The 22,446-nt window shown below is 52.3% G+C and overlaps 1 protein-coding gene across 3 annotated transcripts; it reads left to right on the top strand.

Moving 5' to 3' along the window:
* The first annotated feature begins 1,943 nt into the window (after positions 1-1,943).
* Positions 1,944-22,004, top strand: CLTB (clathrin light chain B). Of its 3 annotated transcripts, XM_027546926.1 has the most exons (7): positions 1,944-2,349; positions 7,509-7,552; positions 16,045-16,162; positions 16,392-16,503; positions 18,204-18,257; positions 18,429-18,506; positions 21,548-22,004. In XM_027546926.1, the coding sequence occupies exons 1-7, from the start codon at positions 2,163-2,165 to the stop codon at positions 21,717-21,719; spliced, it is 765 nt and encodes a 254-aa protein (XP_027402727.1). In that variant the 5' UTR covers positions 1,944-2,162; the 3' UTR covers positions 21,720-22,004. The 3 variants fall into 3 exon arrangements, with proteins under 3 accessions (XP_027402727.1, XP_027402728.1, XP_027402729.1); XM_027546927.1 differs by lacking the exon at positions 18,429-18,506; XM_027546928.1 differs by lacking the exons at positions 18,204-18,257; positions 18,429-18,506.
* The last annotated feature ends 442 nt before the right edge of the window (positions 22,005-22,446 follow it).

Raw genomic sequence — 22,446 nt, forward strand, 5'->3', positions numbered from 1 at the left:
CTCTGCTTTTGACTATGCTGTCTAGGTTGGTCTTAACTTTCCTTCCAAGGAATAAGCGTCTTATAATTTCATGCTACAGTCACCATCTGCAGTGATTTTGGAGCCCCTCAAAGTAAAGTCTGTCACTATTTCCATTGTTTCCCCATCTATTTGCCATGCAGTGATAGGACCAGATGCCATGATCTTAGTTTTCTGAATGTTGAGTTTTAAGCCAACTTTTTCACTCTCCTGTTTCACTTTCATCAAGAGGTTCTTTAGTTCTTCTTCACTTTCTGCCATAAGGGTGGTGTCATCTGCATATCTGAGGTTATTGATATTTCTCCCAGCAATCTTGATTCCAGCTTGTGCTTCATCCAGTAACTTGTATAAATTAAGCATGTAAGTAATTTTGCTGATGGCTACATTAGGAAGGAGCAGGAAGGAAGGAGGAACTAGTTGGGAAGAGTGCCGGCAGAGGCATTGAAGTCTCCAGGAACCAAGTAAGTACATCCACGGGTGATCACAAAGGGCACATAGTGTGTTCAGTAGTCCTTCTGTCTCTACAAAGCCTGGAGTTGACATTTAAGGCTGGTTTGTTAAAGTAGGGAACTGTACAGCTCTTTTCAGCACCTGAGGCTGCAGCTGGGGTAATGAGGAAGAGGAGTGAGATGAGTGATGGTGGAGTGCTGAGCTTGCACCAGATTGTGCAGGGCCTGAAGTTTCTCTTTTCCACACTACTGATAAATGATTATATTTTCATCATAAGAATGAAACCTACATCAAAGTATTCCTGTGCAAAACTGAGATTGCCCTTCAGTTTAACTTTGCTTCCACTCCCCACCCACTAAGGGAACCCACTGTTAGGGGCGGCTCATCTTTCCTTTCTTTTTTGACCTTCAAATTTCAAATCAGAAAGAAAAAATCCTAAAGATCCGGTGGTGGTTCTTCCCCCGCCGCACCTCCCCCCCCCACCCCCGACCCAAGCCTGTGTTTAAATGTCACAGCACCTATCACTCCGAGAAAATGTCTGACCATTTCCCATCTGTTGGGCTCCTAGATTGTAATCTCCCCATGGCCAGAGCTTGGGTTTTAATATGTTTTGAAGTCTGTTTACTTAGGGTGACTGAGTGGAGGAGTGGTAGGCTGCCTGGATAAGCTGGGTTTGCCTTTCTCAATTTGGTTCATACTTGCTGCTACTGCTAAGTCACTTCAGTCCTGTCTGACTGTTTGTGACCCTCTGGACTATAGCCCGCCAGGGTCCTCTGTCCATGGAATTCTCAAGGCAAGAATATTGAAGAGGGTTGCCATGTCCTTCTCCAGGGGATCTTCCTGACCCAGGGATGGAACCCAGTTCTCCTTAATTGCATACAGATTCTTTACCGTTTGAGCGACCAGGGAAGCAAGGGACATTGAAGGGACCCAGCCTCCAAGTAGAGACCCCGTCACGTCACACAAACTCTGGTGGCCTGAGCTGAAGCCTCCAAATGACAGGAAATGCATAAGAAATGTACGGAAACAACATGGCCTTGTGGGGAAGACCCTGGACCGGCAAGAAGGATGCAATAAAGCGGTGGGTCTTAATGTTACCTCTCCAAGGCTACTGATAACGGGGCTTCATAACACCCGCCGAGCCTTGGAGAAAAAACTTGTGCAGAATGAATCAGGAGGAGCCAGGTTGCGCTGCGACCACCCGCTCGGTGCTCCTGAAATCCGGGCTGCCAGTCTGCGGTGACCCTGTACACGCGATGGTCCCTTGGTTCCATCTGCTTCGCCTCCGGACCCGGCAGGAGCTGCGCCAGTCCTGTGTCCTGGAGACGCGCCGCTGGTGGCCGCGAGCGGGTAGCGCGGCCCCGGGCCCCTGGGGCTGCGCCGCCGTCCTGCTGCCGCCCTCCTGTGGCCGCTGAGAGGCGACCTCCGGCCGTCCTGCGGGCCTCCTCCCTCGGCCGGTGACATCACCGCATTCCCGTCCCGGCTCCTCCCGCCTGCAGCCGCAGTGACAGGCGAGCCGGGCCCGGTGGCGGAGAGGAAGTGTGGGGCCGCCGCGCTGAGCCCGTCCCCGCCGAGGCCGAGCGGCTCCCCCCGGGGTGCTCGGGTGACAGTGCCGCGGCCGCCGGGCGCAGCGCGGGGCACGCGCCGGGCAGAGCCGAGCACCAGACGGACGCTTCGGCAGAGACGCGGGGAAAATGGCTGATGACTTTGGCTTCTTCTCGTCGTCTGAGAGCGGGGCCCCCGAAGCGGCCGAGGAGGACCCGGCGGCTGCCTTCTTGGCCCAGCAGGAGAGTGAGATTGCGGGCATAGAGAATGACGAGGGTTTCGGGGCACCTGCCGGCAGCCAGGGGGGCCTCGCGCAGCCGGGACCCGCCAGTGGGGGTGAGTCAGCGCGGTGGCCTGGGTACTGGGAGTTGGAGGGGGGGATCTGGGGCTCGCACCCGGGGTCCTCGGCCTCCGGGCCCTGCGGTAGAGCGAAGAAGGCCTGCTTTGGCCAGCCAGAAGCAGGCCTGGGGCTGTATGTGTACCTGAGGGGGACCTGGAGAAGGAAATGGGAGGGCGATCTTGTTGCGTTCCCTATGTGAGGCCCCGCCTGGGGCTGAGGATCTGGTGGCTCCCGGCATAGAAATTCGTCATGACATTTCATTCCCAAGCCAGCTCCACCACTGCCTGGCTATGGAATCCAACGCAGCCCAACCTTGAGCTTCCCAGTAGGCTGGCTGCCTCCGGCTGAGCCCTGCAGGTGTGCACAGGACCTCAGACCTCCCTGACCCTTGGACTTAGCTCCCTCCTTCAGTTGGGAAAGCAGGAGGCACTGGGTGCTCTAAGAACTTACAGACTTTCCTGGAGGATCACCTGCCATCCTGCGGTCACTGTTCTAGGCACTTTACTTAACATTTCATCATTTTGTGTGCATTATACACCCATTTCAGAGATGGAAGAACCAAGGCTCAAAATGTACACTACTGAAAGAACTAGTAAGTGGTAGAGCGAGGACTAAACCATTTCTCTCAGACTGAATCCTCTTCCCCTGGCCACATTGCCTTCCATATGCCAGGCTCTGAGTCAGAGACACCAGTATGGGGGCAGGGGCACAGAGGGCTTCAGTCAGATGTGATCCTGCCCTGCTGGGTTTGGAGCTTAGTGGTTTTGCAAAGGTGGTCCAGGGCTATTGGGGTTTGGGGCCTGGTCCTTGCAACAGCGTGTTTATCAACAATGTTCCTGCTTTAGTTCTGCCTGAAAGAACAATTTCTTAAAGTTAAAAACTAGCTATCATTTTCATGGCTGCATCCGAAACAGCCCTTGTTTCCTGTTAATGTTGTCATTTTAGTGGGGGTTTATGGGCCTGTCAGAATAAGTGGTAGCTTACATATTTAAAAAAAAAATGTTTACAGGTAAAGCTCCTTATAGTTATATTTGTATTCAACATTTACTGAGCACCTACTGTGTGCCAGACACAGTGGGGATACAGATATGAATAAGACAGTTCCTGTGGCTTGAGGGGCTCGAAGCATCTCTGTATCCTCTTCGTGTGAGAAACATAACAAGCCCTTTGTCACATGTAAGAAACTGGAAGCCCAGAGAGCCTGAGTGTCTTGCCCAAAGTCACACAGCCATGAGTGACAGATCTGGGACTAGATCCCAGGCCTCTCAACTCTGGGCTCCACATTCTTTCAAATGCTGTGGCAGTCACCCTGGGAAGTGATGGGATGTGGAGGTGGGGGAATCTTTTGCTACCTAACCAAGTCAGCAGTGGATGTCTTCTGAAGGAGCAGCAGCTTCTAGCACTTTGGAACAAACCCTCACACACCCCAGGGAATTCCTAGAAAATATGGGCCTACATCTTGAGACTACCAGCTTCCCCAGTCAGGTTGGCATGGGAGAGGCCTGCTGGGAGAACCCATGTCAGAACCATCTAAGAGAGAAGCAGGGAGAAGTCAGGCAGAGGGCTGCAGATGTGGCTGGGGTTTGAACAGGCTGTGACCTCTCCTAGGACGGTGGGACTCCAGGGATTTATGGCCTGGACGGGAGGTTCACTCTCCGGCAGGGGTGATACAGGTTGGCCCCAGACCGGAGGTGGCAGGGAAAGAAGCAGGGACATGGCCCTCTGAGGTCTCCTGGACTCACAACCACTAAAGCTGCAAATGCTCAACTACCCTGCTGAGTGGAGCACAGGGATCTTAGAGGAGTTACGGGATGCGGCTCAATAGGTGGCCAGATAGGATAGAATTGATCTGACCCTCCTAGGTCTAGATGGTGATGAGTAAGTAATCCCCTGGAGACTGGTGATGAGTGCCAGAAGCCTGAATAAGTTGCAGAAAATGTGCCTTAGGCAGCTGGGAGCTGGACGGAAGCTCCTGCAGCCAGCACCGCTCATCACTTCTGAGTCTTGTCTCTTAAATGATGCCCTTGTGCTGAGTGCCCTGACTTTGGGGACAGGGGGTGCTTTCTGGATGGCTCAGTGGTAAAGAATCCTCCTGCAATGCAGGAGATTCGGGTTCAATCCCTGGGTTGGAAAGATCCCCCGGAGGAGTGCATGGTAACCCACTCCAGGATTCTTGCTTGGAGAATCCCGTGGACAGAGGAGTCTGGCGGGCTACAGTCCATGGGGTTGCACAAAGTCGGACTCGACTGAGCACGTGCATGCATGCATGTACCTCAGGGGAAACTGTTTAGAGTAGGCCTGAGCCTGAGCTTCTTTGAGCCCCTCCTCTGGGCTGGAGGTGTGGCCAGCCTGAGCAATGGATACTTTGTTTCCATTCATCAGCCTTGGGTAGGGCCCAGGAGGTTTACATTTTCACACCCAGATTTCTACCTGCCCCACCTGGCTCTGCCCTTGACTTGCCCAGTCATTTCCTGGGCAAACCCATTTCCCCCTGATGGGACTCAGTAAGCTCCCAGGAATGTTCTGGACCCCGTCTGTCCTTGTCCCAAAAGGGGATTAGCGATCTGAGGGAAGTTACACCCACGGCTTATCCCTGGGACCCATATCTGCCTCACTCCTGTTCTGCCGGCTTTGGACTGTGGGCACGCGATTATTAACGTGCCGTGGGCTGGTCAGAAAGCACTGTGAGGACAGAGACTCGTAATTTCATGTGTGGGTGTGTGTGGATTCCCAAAGAGGCTGAAGCCTCATTTCCAAAGGTCAGTACCCATAGACTGGGTTGCAGAGACCTCCTGAAGGACAGGGTGGGCCCCTGGCCACTCCTGCGGTTAAGGGGTCTGAGACTGGGACTGGTCAGGGTGGCGTGTGGGAGGGGGCACAACTTCCCCTCCAGAAATGCCAAGTGCACACACCGGCATCGTGAATGGACCCCGGTAAGTTCAGACTCTGGTAGAGGAGACGCCCCTGGAGAAGATGCTGCCACTAATTTAGGGACCAGGCCACCCGTGCAGGAGAAACCCCATCTAAATGAGCAGGGAGGACAGCTGATAACTGTTGGCTAAAATCGATCACTGTTTGAAAACAAAATTGATTATAATTTATATCTGCTGGGGATTGTTTCCATGGGGTTAAGGATCCCTCCCTTTAGTCCCCAAGCTGAAAGCACTGTCACTGTGACTCACGGCTCTATCTGGCTGGTGAAGTGTACTTGTCCATCTGGGATGGTCTTATACAGCCTCCTGTGGCTCCTGGCTAAGAGGCATTGCAGTTTCTGAGAGTCCTCAGGCCTTGCAGACAACAGCGGGCCCCCAAAGAGCAATTCAACTTCCACTTAGCCAATACTGACTGTTCACCCATAGGAGCTAGCTGAATGGGATACAGAGCCTGATAAGGGAATGCATGACCCATGGGAGGTCACAGTAATCACGTAAGAGGGTGGGGGGTGCTATACAGTATTTGGGGATACTCCATAGTAGTTGAGAGAGACCTTCCATCAGCGCTCAGGGTAGAAGAGGAAGCAGTGGAGGGCTTCCCAGAGGAGGTGAGTTGTGAACTGGGCTTTGGCAAACGACTGGATCCCCAAGAACATTCTTTGGTGAGGGAAGTAGGAAGAAAGGCATGGAATGTGGCATAGTGTGTTTGGGGAAGGCGGAAACCAGAATAGGGTTTGTGGGAAGGACTGGTGGGAAGTGAGGCAGGAAAAATGGGCAGGGCCAGATTGCAAAGATCCTCATGAGTTATGGTCCGAGGTTCAGTGTATTCATTCAACAAATATTTATTGGGCCCCTGTTATGTGTCAGGCACTGTTCTAGGTGCTGGATCCCAGTGATGGACAAAGCAAAGTCCCCGCCCTCCTGGAGGGCTTTCAAGTGGGGTAGATAAGCAATTAGCACGTACAAAAATAAATCTATCAGGCCTTGGTAGATGATACAGACAAAGTACTGTATAGGGGAGGAGAGGGGTGCAGAGGACAAATGTCAGGGATGGTCAGGGAAGGCCTCTAATAAGGAAGTGTTTGAGCAGAGGCTGAAGGGCTTGAGGGAGCAGGAGAGCCTTCCAGGGAGAGGGAGCGGCACCTGTCAAGTTCCCAAAGAAGGAGCAGACCCTATGGGCTGCCGGTTTGTGTTCATTTTATTTTTAATTAGAAGAGTTACGTAGGTAAGTTTATGCTTTTCATCAGCCATGGCAGTTGGTTTGAAAGAGGTTTGGGAGAGGGTGAAGAGGGAGGCAGAGAGGCCTGTGAGTGGACAAAAGCCATTTAGTCCATCTTTCTTTAGTGCGTTGATTAATTTGCTATTCAACAAATATTTCTGAGCGCCTCCTAAGTCGTAGGTACAGTACCCAGCTCTGGGGAAGACGGTGGGAGGGTTTGGACACAGGTGTGCCCCTCCAGGTGCTCACTGCCACTAGTGGGGCAGACAGACCAAGTAGCTGTGCAGGCGGGCCTGGCGGGGGGCAGAGGGACCCCCAACCTTGAGGGTCCCTGCTGCAGCAGAAGTCACGGGAATTTGTGAAAAATCAGGTGTCAGGGCAAGGGACCAGGAGGAGTCATTGTTGAGGTGAGGGCTGCAGCAAATCCTTCTGGGAGGGGCAGGAGGAGGAAAATCAGGCCAAGTGCTGCCTGGTAGGGGCTGATTCCTGCTCTCCCAGGTGAAGCCGTTGCTCAAGGCACCTCAGGGACAAGCGGAGACGTGCAGTCCCTTCTTCCTGAGTCCTCGAAGACCCGCCCTGAGCCTCCAGCTCCTCTGCTGGCTCACTGGGCATAGGCTCCATAGGAAATCAGGCCATTCCTAACTGCAGCTGAGGGGAAATTAATTTCAGGTAGGTGAGGAGCTATTACTGGCTGGCGACCTTGGGCAATCACATAGCCTCTCTGGGCCTCAGTTTGAGAATCTGTAAAATGGGTTGATAACACACCTTGTGCCTTACAGCACAAGGCTATGGTGAAAACTAGATGTGATAACAGCTATGAGAAGGCTTTGTGAACAGTCAAGGACTGAACCCAGGTTATTTATGTGTACATGATGTCTGTATATGTGGAAGTCAGTACACACACACGGATATATGCAGAGGTTGGCTCAGTCACTAATGTAGGACCCTGCTTATTATAAGCTGAGCAATGAGTAATGCTGTCTTCTTGTTCTCTTTCTATCAGCTTCTGAGGACATGGGGGCCACGGTCAATGGAGATGTGTTTCAGGTAAGCAAGATTCTGTCCTTGCAGCGGGAGGGACTGACAGCCTGGGTCTCAGTAACTTTTTGGCCCCCATCATGGGTAGGAAGAGGGCTTCAAGTTCTGTTCATTGGGATGGGAACATTAAGAAAGTTTTTGACACTTTTTTTTTTTTTTTGGTTGTGTAGGAGAAGGGGATGAAGAATAAGGACCACACAGATAGGGATCGATGGCGTATGGCCTCAGGTTGCCCATGGTAATGTCTAGCTTGCAGAGGGAGAAAGAAAATGGCTTGCAGTGGCATGGACTAAAGGAAACACAGGGCCCTGCATGTGTTTGCCACTGGTGGGAGGCTGAACCCAGTGGTCGTCTCCATGTCTGAGCGTTTTCACTGGGTGGGACCCAGTTAAAAGAGATTTCACTTCTCAGAATTTTCCTAAAGAAATAGCTGGACAGAGACACTCAGATTCTTTATATGATTATAGTAGCAGAAAAACTGGAAATAACCCAAGTGCCCACTCTTGAGGACCTGGGTAGGTAAATTGGAAAACCATGCCGTTGTTACAAAGAGCAGTCAGAGCTTTCTGTATGGACATGAAAAGATGCCCATAATATAATAAATGCAAAAGCAGCTTGCAGAGTAATATGCACAGTATGGTCCTGTTTTGTATTTTAGAAATATGTTTGCATGAAGATCTGAAAGGATGTGTACCAACTGTTAGCAGTGGTTAACCCCAAGGTTGTGGGAGAAGGGAGGGAAAGGAAAAGCTTTCACTTTCACTGAGTTGTTTTAAAATTCTTTGTAATGATCCTATAACACACACACTCTCTCTCTCTCACATTCCCCACCCCCAGCCCCGCCACCGAAAAACACAGCTAGTAAATACCCACTCCAGTATTCTTGGGTTTCCCTAGTGTCTCACACCATAAAGAATCTGCCTGCAATTCGGGAGACCTGGATTCGATCCCTGGGTTGGGAAGATCCCCTGGAGGAGGGCATGGCTACCCACTCCAGTATTCTTTCCTGGAGAATCCCCATGGACAGAGGAGCCTGGTGGGCTATGGGGTCGTAAAGAGTAGGACATGACTGAGCGGCTAAGCACATCAAAGATATTTCTAGTTAAAAATGTCTCTCCACACTCATCTAAGCCCCCTCCATTCCTACATATACAGATCATATTAAAAGTACTTAAAGAATTTGGAACACAAATAGTATCCTCAGGACCCCACAGATGCAACAGTCTTCACCAGATGAACTTTAATTCCCACTGGACTGGGTCAAAGACCCTTAACTGCTGCAGGATCTCCTGAACTCTGCCTTGTGGAGGAGCTGGCCTCCTAAATCCTCAGGGAGAACAAACAATAGTTTCTTATGTAAGAGGGATGGGCTGGTACCTTACACAGGGCAACTGGCCAAGTCTCATTTCTGGAAAATTATTCAACTACCGGCAAGCTAGAAAAGTTAGTCTCTAGGACTTTAAGAGCTTCGTGTCTCCTTGGGCCTGCCTGAGAGCTCCAAATAAGCAGCACTGATGCCTGTCCAGTTCGGCAGAGCATGGAGACTCAGACTGCCCCTGCCCTGCACATACTCCAAAGGACTTGGCTTGACCCGAAAGGTCTGTGCCCTAAAGTGGCCCTGGAGCTGGAGATATACTTGGGACCATAGTACCTAGAACACCAGGAGCAAGATAATTTTCCCTTTCTACATATTAGCACCTGGAGGCCTTCTCCTGTCCTGCCCCCTGGCCTCACTTTGTATTGAACGAATCTGAGAAACCCTAGGCCTCCTCACCAATCTCAGTGGGAATTTTTTTTCTCACTGCTACCAAGAATAACCCCAGGTATGTTTATTTGTGAATCATTTGCGGTAGACCTGGGTTTGATCCCTGGGTTGGGAATATCCCCTGGAGAAGGGAGTGGCTACCCACTCCAGCATTCTGGCCTGGAGAATTCCATGGTCTGTATAGTCCTTGGGGTCACAAAGAGTCGAACACGACTGAGCAACTTTCACTTCACATGTGCGAGCTAGCATCCTTACAGGCAGGGAAGGGGGTCACAGATGAGGCAAGTCACTCAGAAGCTTAGTGGCCAATTTCAGGTTCATCTGTATGTATGCAGTGTATGCTAAGTTGCTTCAGTCGTGTCCGACTCTTTGCGACCCCATGGACTGTAGCCCACCAGTCTCCTCTGTCCATGAAGTTCTCCAGGCAAGAGTACTTGAGTGGGTTGCCACGTCCTTCTCCAGGGGATCTTCCCGACCCAGGATTGAACCCGCATCTCTTCAGTCAGTTCAGTTCAGTCGCTCAGTCATGTCCGACTCTTTGCGACCCCATGAATCACAGCATGCCGGGCCTCCCTGTCCATCACCAACTCCTGGAGTTCACTCAGACTCACGTCCATCGAGTCTCTTACATCTCCTGCTTTGGCAGGCAGGTTCTTTACCACTAGCGCCACCTGGGAAGTCCTCAGGTTCATCTAAATCTCCTCATCTGGTGCCCTTTGCTCCACCCCCTTGTTGCAAGCTGCCCACAGGGGCCAGCTTGCAGGTGGGAAGCCCCTGCAGATTTCTCTTAGGATGGAGCACAGAGCAGGATCTGACTTTCAAGGATCCTGGACAGAACTTTCCTGCTACCTTACTTGATCTTTTCTGGAAGCCTGTGGGCCACTGGGAGCTTCCCTGGTGGCTCAACGGTAATGAATCCGCATGCAGTGCAGGAGCCACAGGAGACATGGGTTCGATCCCTGGGTCAGGAAGATCCCCTGGAGGAGGGCATGACAACTCGCTGCAGTGTTCTTGCCTGGAGTATCTATCCCTGGACAGAGGAGTATATATGGTCGAAAAGAGTCAGATACGACTGAAATGACTTGGCATGAGCCACCGCGGGGTCCAGCTATGAACCTGGACCTAAGGCCTAAGGATAAGCCTACCCAAACCTATTCTAATTCTTTCTGCTGCTGCCAGGGGCAGGAAGGCCCCAGCAGGACTCCCTCCTCCTACACAAGCTCTCTTCCTTCCCCATCCGCGTGGCCATCATCCCCACTGAGCTACTTAGAGGAATCAACAGCTCAGCTCAGCTTAGCTTTAGCTGGTCAATCCCCAGGATCAGCTGTGCCTCATCCTCCTGGCTCCCCATGGTGTCACAGCACGTGCTGGGCCAGCCTGGCCTCCGGAAGCCCTTGTGGTGGTCTCCTGTGTCCAGTGGAGGGGTCCCTTGGGAGAGGGGTGCCACCAGAGAGCTGGGCCAAGACAAGCCTGGCCCTGATTGTAGCCTCCTGCCTTTTGGTCCCGGCCATTCCCAGGTGCCTTCCCTTTTGAGCTTGGGAGGGGCTCCAAACGTTCCTGCAGCCCCGGGTGAGCCCTCGCAGGCTACGGGCTACAGTGGTTGCAGGGCAGTTATCACATTCAGGCCCCACTTCACACCTGGAGTGGGATGTTGTCACTCCCATTTGATAGGTGACGACACCTAAGGAGAACAAGGAGGGGATTTCTTAAAGGTCACACCTCCAGTGAGTGGCAGGAGGGGACTTGAAGCCCAAGTCCCTCTGATGCTGTGTCCCAGGCTCTCCCCATGCCCTCCACATTGCTTTTCAGGCAGCCCCTCATTCCTTCATTTAGTCAGCTCACATTCTGAGTGCCATGCGCTGTGCTCAAGGCCTTGGATGTAGAGGCAAATGCAATGGCTCTTGGTTCTCAAAGAGCTCAAGTGCAGGACAGCAGGGGCTCAGGTGTGGGGCTGGTCTCAAGAGCCAGGAGTCTGAGTTCTTATTATACATCGAAATGGAAGTATCAGTCACTCAGTTGTGTCCGACCCTTTGTGACCCCATGGACTGTAGCCTGCCAGGCTCCTCTGTCCATGGGGATCCTCTAGGCAAAAATACTGGAGTGGGTTGCCATTCCCTTCCACAGGGGATCTTCCCAACCCAGGAATGAACCCAGGTCTCCTGCATTGAAGGCAGATTCTTTACCATTTGAGCCACCAGGGAAGCTATTCTGCATTGGGCACCACCCAAAAGCTTTAATGGATTAACTCATTTCATCTTCCCAACACTCCTATCATGTAGGTTCCATACATTATCCCCACTTTACCCATGAGGAGAAGGAGGACACACAGGGAGGTTTAATAGCTCTAGTTACACAGCCCGGAAGAGCTGGGACCTGAAGCAGGTTCAGCCGCTAGATGCTGCACTGAAGTCAGAGAGTGCAACAGTAACGGATGCTGGAAGTGGGTTCCAGGCTGCCCAGGGAGAGGTGGGTGGTCCTGGCTGGGAGGACAGCATGTGCAAAGGCATAGAGGATAAGATGCTCAGTCTGGGGCTGCTGCAGGGAAGGGTGTGCTGGGGGAGCCGGAAGAGACCACAGGTGCAGGGCCCTGTGCTTCCAGGTGGGAGGCATAGGGGTGTGTGGGGGGTGGGAACAGCTCCCAGCCAGAGCCTATCAGTGGGCCGCGTTGGTGGAGGAGGCAGGCTCAGCTTGACCGGGCTCTCCACTCAGAGCCTGGGGCACAGCCATCTCTGGGCACCATCTGCTAGGGCCACACTGAGTGATGTCTCTGGATGTGGAGTGCAGCTGCTCCAGGCTCCTCCCATCAATCCTCCTAACCTCCCTCCGTCCCCAGCATCTACTCCAGCTGCTTCTACACCCAGACTGAGGCGCTGTGGTGAAGTCTGGATGGAGTCAGACAATCTGGGCTTCATTTCTGTTTTTTCCCAGCTGGACGACCTTGGACTAGTCGCTGCTTTGAGCTGGATTTGTCATTTGTAAAATGGGGATGAGAAGCCCTCCCTTGCTGTCCCCACAGGTCTGTTGAGAAGAGTCCTCTATAGCCTTAGAAGCTTCTTATTCCTGAGCAAGCTACTAAGTGAGCCAAGGAGGGTATGAAGGCAAGTGTGAGAGAGACAGGGAGTGGGCCTTGGGAGTGGGAGGACAGGGCACGGTCTCTAATCTTGGGATGCTAGACATGTTAGGGAGGAAAAAATCACGTGACACAGAAGTGACTTTGGCCCCTGTTGGCTATGTGTGGCCGGGGTGTTACACCCAGGAATTCAGTTTGAATTCTGGCTCTGCCAGTTGCTGGCTAGGTGACCTTGGGACTTTGAAGCTAGACTTTTTCCTACCTGTAAAACAAAGATAATAAAACCCACCTTGAAGGTTTGTGAAGGCCAAAGAGAACCATTTAATTGAAGGTTCTTTGCCAGTTTGTAAGCACTCTAACCTGAGTCTTAATTTTAGGGCAGTCTTGAAGGAGATGGTGGGGCTTCCCAGGTGTCTCAGTGGTGAAGAACCTGCCTGCCAATGCAGGAGACACAGAAGATGCTGGTTCGACCCCTGGGTTGGGAAGATCCCCTGGAATAGGAAATGGCAACCCACTTGAGTATTCTTGCCTGGAAAATTCCATGGATAGAGGAGCCTGTCAGGCTACCGTCCATGGGGTCGCAAAGAGTCGGCCACGACTGAGCACGCACGCACTTCTAAAGGAGATGGTGAGTCCTGAAGGACACCATGGAATGACTTCTAACCCTCCAGCCCACCTCTCTCAACCCATCTCATCCACACGTGGCAGCATGTCTGTACTCACATTTTCCCAAAGGCACCAGCCTCATGTGGTCCTTACGCTGCCAACTCTTGATCTGAAATGTCCTTCCCCTGTCTCTTCCCAGCCTACTCTGCTCCTAGGCTAGAAAGGTCATACCCTCCCTTGTCCCCCCTCTTTTCATGACCCATGTTATGCACGTACCCCAAGTCATGGTCTTCATTTGTGAAGAACTCCCTCTGTCAAGCTCCTGGATGATGGGCCAACTTGGTCATCTCTGTCCCCAAGCATGAACATATGTTAATTCATTCAAGAGATGTTCTTGAGCTCCTCTTACAGCCAGGCCCTCCCTGTCCTAGGTTCTGTACAGAGATAGTCTCTGTCTGCATGGAACTCACTTTACTGGGGAGGGGTGGGGGGCAGATAGTAAAGAAAGTCAGAAAGTGTTAGTTGCTTAGTCATGTCCGACTCTTTGCAACCCAAGGACTGTAGCCCACCAGGCTCCTCTGTCCATGGGATTTCCCAGGCAAGAAATACTGGAGTGGGTCACCATTCCCTTCTCAAAGGGATCTTCCTGACCCAGAGATCAAACCCAGGTCTCCCGAATTGCAGGCAGATTCTTTACTGTCTGAGCCCCTAAGGAAGCTAGTCTTTTAAGATATCATGAGTACCAAGAAGAAATAAAATGTAGCACCTGGATAAACACATAGACACCAAAGTAACTGCACTTGTCTGCAGATGGGACATTCTATAGGATTGGCTAGAGGTCCTGGTAGCCTGGCCTCACGACAGGGTTTTTCCCAGAACTGGACAGGGTGGGGCTCACCCTACATCGGTGATCAACTTGTGTTGTCGAGATTAGGGCCCTGGAAAGGCCCCTTGAGATGTCAAGAGAGACTTTCTGAATTGAAATATAATGTTGGGCAGGAAGGAGGAATAAGGGCAGCGCCCCAGATGCCCCACCCAAGGGTGGGTCTGATCCGAGGAGCCAGGCAGCACTGCCTCGCCCTCAGCCTGCCCTTCTCTCTCCCCAGGGAGATGCAGCTCTTACGTCCATCTGCTTGTTCCTTCACCTTGCTGCCCACAGCCCCTTGGACAGACACCCAGCACTTCCTCTGAACTGGCACATGCTGGTCCCAGGGGGGATCTTCATCCACACGGCCACTGCTTGTTGAGCACCAGCTGTGTGGGCACCATTGGACAGATGCTGTTGGGTGGGGAGAAGACATTAAACAACACTGGGATTAATGACAGTTTGATGAGTGCTTGAGCAACAGAGCAGTGAAAGGAGAGACAGGTTCATAGGGCTGTAAACAAGGTTCTGCCCTGCTGACAGGGATCTCGCAGTCCAGCCAGGAGACACACTTGGGAGAAGGCGAAGGAGCACAGGGAGAGGAAGGGCTGTGAGATCTACTTGGGGGTTTGGAAATACCCCAGAGCTGGTGACTTCTGAGCTAGAAACTCGTGGGATGGAATAAGATTTCATCAGCTGGAGGAAGGAGGGGAGACAATTGAAGGCCGAAAGCACGGAGGAGACAAAGGCGGGGCAGCGTGGATGTGGGATGGGTGGAGACAGGAATGCACGGGGCAGACAGAGTGCCAGAGTGGGAGTGCTGAGAGATGGGCTGGATCATAGAAAAGCTCTGGCTCTTCGAGAACAGAGGGAAGCCCCAGCCTGTCTGGGCTGAGCTCTCAGCCTGCCATGCTTGGAGTCCCCTACCCTGGCAGGCAGCCTGGAGAATTGGGCAGAGCCCTGGCCTGGAAGTCAGAGGAGGCCTGGACTCCGGCCCAGGTTCTGCCCCAGTTTCCGTCCCCTATAAGATGACAATGAATAATAATAATAATTCTAGCTATCATTTACTGAGCCATCACTTCCTGCCGGGCACTCTTGTAAGTTTCTTACAAGTACTGTTGCATCAAATCCTCACACCAGCTCTTAGAGGCAGTTTTAGTATCATCTTCATTTCAGATGAGAACACTGAGGTCAGGCAAAGTTGAGTGGCACACACGTAGTAGGCAGTAGAGATGGGATCTGAACCTGGATGGTCTGGCCCCTGAGTCTGAGTTTCCCATCACTGCACGATCTTAGCTAAGCCCACCCTGCCTATCTCAGGACTGTTCACTCAGCAAATAGTTACAGAGTACCTGCTCTGTGCCAGGCACTGTGCTGGGTGCTGGGGACACAGCAGGGAACAGGACAGGCAAATCCCTGCTGTCACAAATGTGACATTCTGATAGAGGAGACAGACAATGGACAAGTAAATATATTATAAAGTGAGGCCATCAGGGGCTGTGTGTTATTGGGTGAATAAAACTAAGTGCTCAGTCGTGTCTGACTCTGCAACACCATGGACTGTAGCCTGGCAGGCTCCTCTGTCCATGGGATTCTCCAGGCAAGAATACTGGAGTGAGTTGCCATTTCCTCCTCCAGGGGATCTTTCCCACCTAGGGATCCAACCTGACTCTCCTCTGCATTGGCAGACAGATTCTTTACAATTGAGCCATGTGGGAAGCCCACAACTAACAGAGTGGAACTTTAATGATAGAAACACAGGGCACTCTCTGTGTACCAAGAAGTATTTGAAGTTCTTCACACTTTTAAAATTCATTCCATCCTCATATTTACCCTATGGAGTGGGTGCTATTTTGTAGCCTGTTTTATGATGAGGAAAGTCAGGCACAGGGAGGTTGAGTAACTTGCCCGGGGTCACAGAGGGGGAAGGGTGACTGGTGGAGGGCACAGCAAGTGGAAAGGCAGGGTACAGTCACAGGAGACAGTGGGCATGACGTGGTTTGAGATGTGAGCGGTTTAAATAAAACCGATGTGTAGGGTTTTATTGCTTAAAGAAATGACAACACTTTGACCCAGAAGTGGCTAAAGAATAAAGAGAAATTAGTGGCCTCTGTAACTGGAAAGGAGTAGTCAAGGAGAAGAGACAGAGGGGCCGGTGGACAGGCTGGGTACACTGCTGTCTGTCTATGTCCTAGGAGGCCAACGGTCCCGCGGATGGCTATGCTGCGATCGCCCAGGCGGACAGGCTGACGCAGGAACCCGAGAGCATCCGCAAATGGAGAGAGGAGCAGCGGAAACGGCTGCAGGAGCTGGGTGAGGACAGGGCTGAGGCTGTGAGCTGGGCTGGGCCCCCTGCGTCGGGGCTTCCTGCTGGGGTGGTGGTTTGGGACCATCACCATGTCGGGTGGGCAGCCTTAGAGTACCTGGGGCTCCTTAGTGTGGGAACTGGCTGAGGACGGGCTGAGGGGAGAATCCCCCAGGGCCCCTGTGCCTCACCTTCCTCCTGGAAAGCTGCTGCTTATTCACCTGTTGGGGGTTGCAGATGCTGCCTCCAAAGTGATGGAGCAGGAGTGGCGGGAGAAGGCCAAGAAGGACCTGGAGGAATGGAACCAGCGCCAGAGTGAACAAGTTGAGAAGAACAAGATCAACAACCGGTGAGCAGGGCTATCAGGGCGTGAGGGGGTGGTGGGGACATAAGGGGGGGGTGGGGACATGAGAGGAGCCATGGTGTGGGGGACTGTCACAAGGACGGGTGATTTGGTGGCAAGAACACAGAGGAAGGAGAAGCCAGACCCCCAGGGCTGTTTCCTCAGTGGCCTGTGGAGCTCAGCACCCTGAATGCTGCAGAGCTGGTGACTGTAAGCTCTCACCTCCTCCCCATGACAGAGAAAAGCAAGTCTATCGGTCGATGGACGAGGTCCTAGGACCCACTGGAATGTAAGCCAGATGACCCTGGAGCCCAGTGGCCAAGAGCTGGACTGGGGGCCCTGTGGCCATGGTTAGCATCACAGAGAACACAGGCCTGGCTGGGAGGGAAGAACCAAGCCATATGCAGGGTTTTCCTGCCTATCGAAGTGACAACACTTTGACTCAGAAGTGGCTGAAGAGTAGAGGGAAACTCGTGGCCTATGTAACTGGAAAGGCCAGGGGGAAGCAGGCAGGCACAGTGGACTTGGGCTGAAACAAAGTCCATCAGCGCTCACTTTTACTGTCTCTCGGCCCTGCTTTCCTTCCCCGCACTTTCACTCTTGGGCACACACTCCAGGGATGGGGCCCAAGGTGGCCGCCGGCAGCTCCAGGCTCCTGCTCTATTTTCTTGGCAACTCCAGTGAAAGTAAGCCTCTCAGCCCCAGCAGCTTCAGCTGGTCTGGTATGGGGTTATGTGCTGGTCCCAGGCCCAGTGACTGTCCCAGGAGCAGAGACTCTCTGATGGATACAGACTGGGTCTCATTTCTTGGGTTGTGCGTGGGGTCCAGTCCCACACAAACCACAGGGACTGGGTGGGGGCAACTGATGCTTTACAGGACAACCAGGATGCCCATCCTGGAAGAAGAAGCACAGGTGTTGAGCAGGAAAGACAGTGGAGATCCACCAGAGAACCCCTTGCAGAAACAGTCTCTGCCCAGAGAGCGCCCTGAAGCCCCTGCCTTTGAGGCTGTGCCCTTAAAGGCACCAGACCCGCCAGGAAGGGGAAGGCTGGCTCTGGGAAGCCTCCAGCTTCCGTTCAACAAGCTGCTGCCTGCCAGTCCCTGGGCTGGGCCCTGGGGAGGTGGAGATGAGAAAGACCGCATCTATGTCCTCAAAGAGCTCAGCAGTGGGCACCCGCATGCTGGGCTGGTCTTGGGAGCAGGGCCTCTGTAGGAAGGCTGTGGAAGCAAGGGATATGGGCAGGGGAGGGGGCCTCCAGGTCTGGGGACCTTGGCTTTGGAGGACAACTAGGAGACCAGGGCACAGCAAGATGTGAAAGAAAGGCCATTGTCCTTTCTTTCTGTCCAAGAAAGGCTTGGGCAGCAGGGAGAGAGGTGGGAGGTAGGGCCGGAGTGAGGGCCCACGTGTACAGGGCCTCAAATGTGAGGGCTGGGAAGACATGGGCTATGGGAGCCACTGAAGATTTGTGAACAGGAGGAGTAACAGGATAAGGGCTGAGTGTTAGAAAGGGCCCCCTCCTCGGGTGGATGGAGGATCCCCGCTCTCCTCTCTGGGCCGTGGAGAGTTGCTGAGCCTTCCAGAACTGTGCTTCCTAACACGTCTCCAGCTGGAGGTACTAATGCTGATTTCTCTTTCTCTTTAACCCTCTGCCTGTCTGTCCATCTTGCCCTGCTGTTCTCCCCTCACCTAACCCCCTTCCCTCAAGGATCGCTGACAAAGCATTCTACCAGCAGCCAGATGCTGATATCATCGGCTACGTGTACGTGTCTCCTTTGCTCCTTTGCTGGGGTCCCTGTGTGTGGTTGGCAGTTTCTTGAGTCTCTCACTGGTGGGGTATGAATGAGTGTGGCTGGGCCCGAGGCAGTGATCAGAGAAGGAGGTGAGCCTGCAGGGTGGACACAAGCACCAGCCTTCATCTCCATCCCCCCAGCAAAGGTGTACTGAGCATCTTTGAGACAGATTTGCCAAATCCAAGCAGAGACAAGGAAAGAATGCTGTCCATCCCCAGGTGAGAGAGGCAAAGGGCCAAGCAGCCCAACTCCCCCCACCCTGAAATGGCTCTTGGGGATGGGAGGTGGGAGGTGGGGTGAGTCTTTTGTTGAACAAAACAAGCATGGAGTGCCAGATACTGGAGGTATAAAGCATGCACTGCCATCCCCCACCTCCTGCCTTAGTGCGCTGTTCCTCTCAGAGCTCCAGCCTGAATTTGGCTGCGAGCCCCTGGCGAGACCACCATTGGTCTGTCTCATGTTCCTGGTTTGGGGTCTAGCCGGTCCTGTGCCTAATCCAGATTTATTCTCATAGTTAGCTGGCTGGTGTGTTGGGAATTGTGAAGCTGAAGGAGAAAAAAAAAAAGCAGTGATGAGTGTCTGATGACTGCCTCGTGCGTATGTGCCAAATATTTGCTGTTCCTCGCTCTGGGTACGCCCTTGGCAGCCCTCTCATGCTGTCTGGGCTAAACCTCCTCTCACAGAACCTGGGACACACCAAAATAACAGCCTTCCACTCCTTCCTCTGTCCACTCTCCTATTTGTCCAGTACTTATTGGTGCTTACCCAATGCCAGTCTCCGGGTCAAACAGGAATAAGACGCACACAGTCCATCCCCTTAAGTTGCTCATGGTTGGAGGTGTGTTGTGATAAGAGCTGCTCACAAGGACACACAGGGCTTCCACAGAGCCACCCTCTGTGGGGGAAGCTTCAAAGATGCGGGACCGCCCCTGGCCCTTAAAGCATGAGATGGAGTTGGCTGTGTGGCGAGGGTAAGAAGAGAAGGGTGTCCTCGATGGGAAAAGCTGCTGGGGCAAAGGCTATGAGAGGGGAAATATCTAGTGGCCTGCAGTGGCTGGGGTGGGGGTATGGGGGGCGAGGAGAAAATCAGTTTGGAGCCAGTTGAAGAAAGCCTGAATGTGATGTTTAAAAGCTCAGACCTGATCCTGAAGGTAGCGGAGAGCCATGGGAGTTTCAAGCAGGAGAGTGGGGATGGCAGAAGGGCACTGATGCTGGAGAACACCACAGGGGGTTCGTTGCTTCTATTGTGCCTGAAGAGGTGACCCAAGGAGCACCCAAGGGAATCCTGAAGAGAGGAAGAGTCTAGACCAGCGCTTCTCAGACCTGCATGTACCTAGGAATCACCAAGGGCTCTTGTCAAAATGGAGATTCTGACTTAGAAGGACTGAAGTAAGGCCATGATTCTGCATTGCCAACAAGCTCCATGGTGATGCGGTGCTGCTGGACCATGAACCCCACAGCAAAGTTAGAGGGGAGCCTCTTGACCTGGATAGCACAGTTGGTAAAGAATCAACCTGCAATGCAGGAGACCCCCGTTCGATTTATGGGTTGGGAAGATCCCCTGGAGAAGGGAAAGGCTACCACTCCAGTATTCTGGCCTGGACAATTCCGTGGACTGTATAGTCCATGGGGTTGCAAAGAGTTGGACACAACTGAGTGACTTTCACTTCACTTCACTTTTTGAGCTGGAAGATAGAGCTTCAAAGATCGCTCCCCTCAGCCCTGCTGGTCAGCCAGCTCCACTCAGAACCTTACATTTTCCCAAGCCCACACACATGTTGTGTTGCTGGGTTCTCAGACCAGTGAAATGGATCAGCAAAGAGGAGACACTGCTTCTCACTTTATAGATTAGGAAATGAGCACCCATCGGGGAAGCAAGATCACTAGGGAGAGGCTGGGTCGCCTGATCCAGAGCCAGCTCATCCTGGATCCCTCCGGATCACCTGGAGAGTGATCACCCGCCATCAGCTAGTGCCTGGCACTTGGCAGAAATGGTCCTGCTTGCGATGCAAGGGGGACTGTTAAGGAGAGAGGGGCTTTAAGGACACTTGCTGGTCAAACAGAACACAGACCCAGCTCTCCCCACCCCAGAATCCCTTATTGTCTTTCTCTTAATGACTCCCACATTTAGTTTTGTCCACAAAACTACATTTATTATACTTTATTTCCCCATTGTTCCTTCATCAGTGGCTTCTGTAACTATCAGCCAGAACTTCTGATGAAGAAACGACCACTTTCCATCCTAATCTGATTCTAACCAAAAACAAAGACTCCAGTGGAGCATTCCCCAGGCTGATAGAACAGTCATTCTGTGCTAAAAAGAGTTCTGTAGTGAAATACGGGTGATTTGATTTGAAGATCCTCTTTAATTGATTCTTTTACGCATCTTTGACCACAGCCTTTTCTGAAGAACACTCACGAGACAATGAGTCCAGAGAACCCTGAGGCAATGCCGAATCAGAGATTTCAGTTAGGTGGTTAGTAAACGTCCTGTCCAGTTGGGGAAGTGTTGAAAATAGCTGAGGTATTACATTGATTCCTCCAAGGGTCTTTAGGTGTCAGGAGCCCCAGTTTGGGAACTCTTTTTCCTTTTTTTTCAATTGGAGTATGATTGCTCTATATTGTTGTGTTTGTTTCTGCTGTACAAGGAAGTGAATCAGCTAATGGTAGTTCTGGGAAAACTGGAAAGCTGCATGTGAAAGAATGAAATTAGAATACCACCTAATATCATACACAAAAATAAACTCAGTGGATTAAAGACCTAAAGGCAAGACCAGATACTACAAACAGAATACTCTTTGACATAAATCACGGTACTGTTTTTTTTGATCAGTCTCCTAGAGTAATCGAAATGAAAGCAAAAATAAACAAATGGGACCCAGTTTGGGAACTCTTGATGGAGAGATAATGAACAGAGAGTGCTGGGGCAGGGGTAGGCTACTTGAGCTTCGGTGGCAGGGGAAGACCTTTCTCAGGAGGTAAGGCCTGCACTCAGACCTGAAGGACAAGAAACAAGCTGTGAGCGGGTCTGAGGGAAGACTCAAAAAAGCCCTGAGGTAGGACCCAACGAGAGTTCCTCTGGGGGCTAAGCTGTTCCTGGGAGCCTGAGGTCAGAGGTCATGGAGCCGGGGAGGAGATGTCTTGGTAAAGTACCCCTTAGTAGGCTGGGTGAAACAGCCTTGCTCCGTGGGAGCAGAGCATCACTGATTCGGGGAAGAGGTAGACCGCTCTGAAACCTCTGTCCTGTCTCCACCTGCAGGGCATCTGAGGAGGCTTTTGTGAAGGAATCCAAGGAGGAGACCCCGGGCACAGAGTGGGAGAAGGTGGCCCAGCTGTGTGACTTCAACCCCAAGAGCAGCAAGCAGTGCAAAGACGTGTCCCGCCTGCGCTCGGTGCTCATGTCCCTGAAGCAGACACCGCTGTCCCGCTAGGAGTCTGCCAGCAGCATGGCCGCCAAGCAGGGGCCGGGCCGGGCAGAGGAGGAGCAGCTGCTTTGGCCAGGGGGCGGAAATGCCTCCCACAGCTGCTACACAGCCTATTCCGTTCCTCCCCATCTCCCGGGGCCGGGAAGGGGAACCCTCACCCCCTCACCCGTCATTCCCTCACGGCCCAAGGGCCCAGCCCCTCACACCTCCTCTCAGTCCACAAAATTGTGACTGTCCTTCCTGATGTATTTTTTTTTCTTGGCTTAAAGGGTGTGTTGTTAACTCTTTTTACATTTATTTATTATCATTCTCATTTCTCTGGAAGCCACAACTGGTGTCAGGGCTTGGTTTGTGCTTAGAACCTCCCCAGCTTCATGGACTAGAGAGAAGGTAAGGCTGTTTCCCTGGTAACCCAGGAGCTCCCAGCTGGAAGTGAAGGAACCCATCTATGTCTGCTGCCTCCAGCTCCAGGAGGAGACAACCAATCTCTCACAGGATGCATTTGCAACTTCAGTCCTTTCTGATTGAACAAGCCTGTGAGATAAGGATTTGGGAGAAACAGTCAGTGACTATACCTTCTCTCCCTTCAACAGAGGTTGTGCACAGGTTACATTCAAGCCACTGTGATCTGAAGTGTTTAAAAAGACTTAATTGCCAACCTTATTAGTTTCCTAGAACTGCCATAACCACATTGTCTGAGTTAAAACAACAGAATTTATCATCTCACTGTTCT

The sequence above is a fragment of the Bos indicus x Bos taurus genome, chromosome 7, assembly GCF_003369695.1.
Source record: "Bos indicus x Bos taurus breed Angus x Brahman F1 hybrid chromosome 7, Bos_hybrid_MaternalHap_v2.0, whole genome shotgun sequence".
Classification (NCBI taxonomy): Eukaryota; Metazoa; Chordata; class Mammalia; order Artiodactyla; family Bovidae; genus Bos; species Bos indicus x Bos taurus.

Bases quoted from the DNA above. Each gene is read 5' to 3' on its own strand.
- CLTB (XM_027546926.1), top strand. From the start codon at position 2,163: ATGGCTGATGACTTTGGCTTCTTCTCGTCGTCTGAGAGCGGGGCCCCC. The intron at 2,350-7,508 runs GTGAGTCAGCGC...TCTTTCTATCAG, and splicing joins GCCGGGACCCGCCAGTGGGG to CTTCTGAGGACATGGGGGCC. The intron at 18,258-18,428 runs GTACGTGTCTCC...CCATCCCCCCAG, and splicing joins GCTGATATCATCGGCTACGT to CAAAGGTGTACTGAGCATCT.